Source organism: Pelophylax lessonae (genome assembly GCF_965119305.1).
Source record: "Pelophylax lessonae genome assembly, contig: HAP1_SCAFFOLD_437, whole genome shotgun sequence".
Classification (NCBI taxonomy): Eukaryota; Metazoa; Chordata; class Amphibia; order Anura; family Ranidae; genus Pelophylax; species Pelophylax lessonae.
The window spans coordinates 56,004-59,864 of NW_028119907.1; the positions used below are offsets into that span (position 1 = coordinate 56,004).

The 3,861-nt window shown below is 49.7% G+C and overlaps 1 protein-coding gene across 1 annotated transcript; it reads left to right on the forward strand.

Moving 5' to 3' along the window:
* Positions 1-1,412: 1,412 nt before the first annotated feature.
* Positions 1,413-2,057, forward strand: LOC309543858 (histone H1.11L-like; the record flags this gene model as incomplete). Its single annotated transcript, XM_082276278.1, has 1 exon — positions 1,413-2,057. The coding sequence occupies one exon, from the start codon at positions 1,413-1,415 to the stop codon at positions 2,055-2,057; it is 645 nt and encodes a 214-aa protein (XP_082132404.1).
* Between the last annotated feature and the right edge of the window lie 1,804 nt (positions 2,058-3,861).

Below are 3,861 nucleotides of genomic sequence, written 5' to 3' on the forward strand. Positions count from 1 at the left end.
AGATTTAAATATAGCAACTAGGAGCCATCATAGACGTGGTCTATTAATAGCCAAGAGGGAAAATAATTTCTGGAAATATGGAGTACAATGTGTTCTGACATTGGAGCTCTATGTAGGTGTGCATGGTTTTGGTTGGATGAGTTTAGCGGGGAGTAGACGATCAGCATAGAAAGATTGGAATGAAAAGAGATGAGAGAATGATGTCCTGTGATCACATTTCCCCTCATTACTATTCACCTGCATTACAAGTCTGAGTGCGATAAGAAGACAAAGTGTTTGCCTTTAGAGTGCACTTCATCTGACAGTAATAATACAATTGATCACATTGATAAAATATATCCTTTTTGAAGAATAGGAATAAAAACTGCGTATGTCCGGCTCTTTGTACAGAGATGTGGGTGACACGTTTGTGATGCTTCGATAAATATATCGTATTTGACTATTTTCCTCCTTTCACTGTAAATTTGGAAATTTGTTGAATTATGAGATACATGGACTTTTGATGTGATTAGGATCATGGAAAGCTTTTTTCTTGGCGCTGTATATTTTCCGGATTAGCCGGAATTGATTAACACTAGAAGAGCGGTGCTTGGAATGGAGGGGGGCAGATTACATTTTAATAGAGGCGAGGTCTTCCAGAGTGACTTCTTTACCTCTATATGACATTATACCTGAGTAGCCGCCAGTATAGATTTGCAGCAATATGTGACAATAAACATACTCAGAGTATTTGTATAAAAACATGTTTATCATGGTGAGCAGATAATGATGCATTGTATATTAAACATGACATTGTGTAATCAGCTGAGACATTTGTATGTATAACAATCTCTCCCATCACATCACACAAGGATCTCATGTCACCGGCTGATGTTTTTCTTCCAGGCTCCTTCTACTCAGCTATAAATGAGCAGAGTTCTGTATTAGAGGGAAATGTTTCCTGGTGGTCACTCTTTACTCATCTAATGTGAAGATCATTCTAGAGGGAGATGTGAGAAGATTGTTTTCTGTGTAGAATTTGTGTAGAAAAGAAGATAGAAGGAAGAATGGGACACACACTCAGGAGGATGGAGGTGTTTGCAGCCTCTGTGTTCAGCCTCCTCAGCAGCTCCTGGCAGCTGTAAGTGACCCCCGATAAGTGACAGTCCAGTGAGCAGATCGGGTCCCCGATGAAGATCGGACAGCGTTCTATTTCACATAAAAGTCGGTTTTCTATCTACTGGGGAAACACAACAAGAGAGAGAAGATTCTCCAACTACTCCATGATACTGAGTGGGCGTGTCTGATGTGTAACCAATAGCAGAGCAGGAGGATTGTTGTGTACCGACCAATAGCAGTGCAGGACGTTTAACTATATAATCCCAGAAGAGGTGAGTGGGGAAGTTTATCTGTCCAATAGACTTTCTAGAATCATGTCTGAGACTGAGAGCGCCCCAGCCGCCGCTCCTCCAGCGGAGCCCGCCGCCAAGAAGAAGGCGACTAAGAAGGCGGCAGCCGGAGGAGGGAAGAAAGGCAGCAAGAAGCCGTCCGGTCCCAGCGTGTCCGATCTCATCGTCACAGCCGTGGTCGCTTCCAAGGAGCGCAGCGGGGTCTCCCTGGCCGCCCTCAAGAAGCTCCTGGCCGCCTCAGGATACGATGTGGAGAAGAACAACAACCGCCTCAAGGTCGCCATCAGGGCGCTGGTGACTAAGGGGAGCCTCGTCCAGGTGAAAGGACATGGAGCCTCCGGATCCTTCAAGATCAACAAGAAGCAGCAAGAGGGCGACAAGGCCAAGAAAGCCCCCAAAAAGAAGCCATCAGCTGCGGCCAAAAAGCCAGCCAAGTCCCCTAAGAAACCGGCGGCCAAGTCCCCCAAGAAGGCAGTAAAATCCCCCAAGAAGTCGGCCAAGAGCCCCAAGAAACCGGCAAAGGCTGCAGCTGCCAAGAAGGTGACAAAGAGCCCCAAGAAGCCCAAAGCTGCACCCAAGCCCAAAAAAGCCGCCAAGAGTCCGGCTAAGAAGGCGGCCAAACCCAAGGCAGCAGCCAAGCCCAAGAAGGCCGCTCCGAAGAAGAAATAAATCCAAGCAGCCGGAGGCCTCCTTCATCTACACCCCCCAAAGGCTCTTCTCAGAGCCACCCACCTCCTCCTAACAGAGCTACACATACCTACCTACACTCACCTCCTCCTAACTGAGCCACACATACCTACCTACACCCACCTCCTCCTAACAGAGCCACACATACCTACCTACACCCACCTCCTCCTAACAGAGCCACACCTACCTACCTACACCCACCTCCTCCTAACAGAGCCACACATACCTACCTACACCCACCTCCTCCTAACAGCCACACATACCTACCTACACCCACCTCCTCCTAACAGAGCCACACATACCTACCTACACCCACCTCCTCCTAACAGCCACACATACCTACCTACACCCACCTCCTCCTAACAGAGCCACACATACCTACCTACACTCACCTCCTCCTAACAGAGCCACACATACCTACCTACACCCACCTCCTCCTAACTGAGCCACACATACCTACCTACACCCACCTCCTCCTAACAGAGCCACACATACCTACCTACACTCACCTCATCCTAACAGAGCCACACATACCTACCTACACCCACCTCCTCCTAACAGAGCTACACATACCTGCCTACACCCACCTCCTCCTAACAGAGCCACACATACCTACCTACACCCACCTCCTCCTAACTGAGCCACACATACCTACCTACACTCACCTCCTCCTAACTGAGCCACACATACCTACCTACACCCACCTCCTCCTAACTGAGCCACACATACCTACCTACACCCACCTCCTCCTAACAGAGCCACACATACCTACCTACACCCACCTCCTCCTAACAGAGCCACACATACCTACCTACACCCACCTCCTCCTAACTGAGCCACACATACCTACCTACACCCACCTCCTCCTAACTGAGCCACACATACCTACCTACACCCACCTCCTCCTAACAGAGCCACACATACCTACCTACACCCACCTCCTCCTAACAGAGCCACACATACCTACCTACACCCACCTCCTCCTAACTGAGCCACACATACCTACCTACACCCACCTCCTCCTAACTGAGCCACACATACCTACCTACACCCACCTCCTCCTAACAGAGCCACACATACCTACCTACACCCACATCATCCTAACAGAGCCACACATACCTACCTACACTCACCTCCTCCTAACTGAGCCACACATACCTACCTACACCCACCTCCTCCTAACAGAGCCACACATACCTACCTACACCCACATCATCCTAACAGAGCCACACATACCTACCTACACCCACCTCCTCCTAACTGAGCCACACATACCTACCTACACCCACCTCCTCCTAACAGAGCCACACATACCTACCTACACCCACCTCCTCCTAACAGAGCCACACATACCTACCTACACCCACCTCCTCCTAACAGAGCCACACATACCTACCTACACCCACCTCCTCCTAACAGAGCCACACATACCTACCTACACCCACCTCCTCCTAACAGAGCCACACATACCTACCTACACCCACCTCCTCCTAACAGAGCCACACATACCTACCTACACCCACCTCCTCCTAACAGAGCCACACATACCTACCTACACTCACCTCCTCCTAACAGAGCCACACATACCTACCTACACCCACCTCCTCCTAACTGAGCCACACATACCTACCTACACCCACCTCCTCCTAACAGAGCCACACATACCTACCTACACCCACATCATCCTAACAGAGCCACACATACCTACCTACACCCACCTCCTCCTAACTGAGCCACACATACCTACCTACACCCACCTCCTCCTAACAGAGCCACACATACCTAC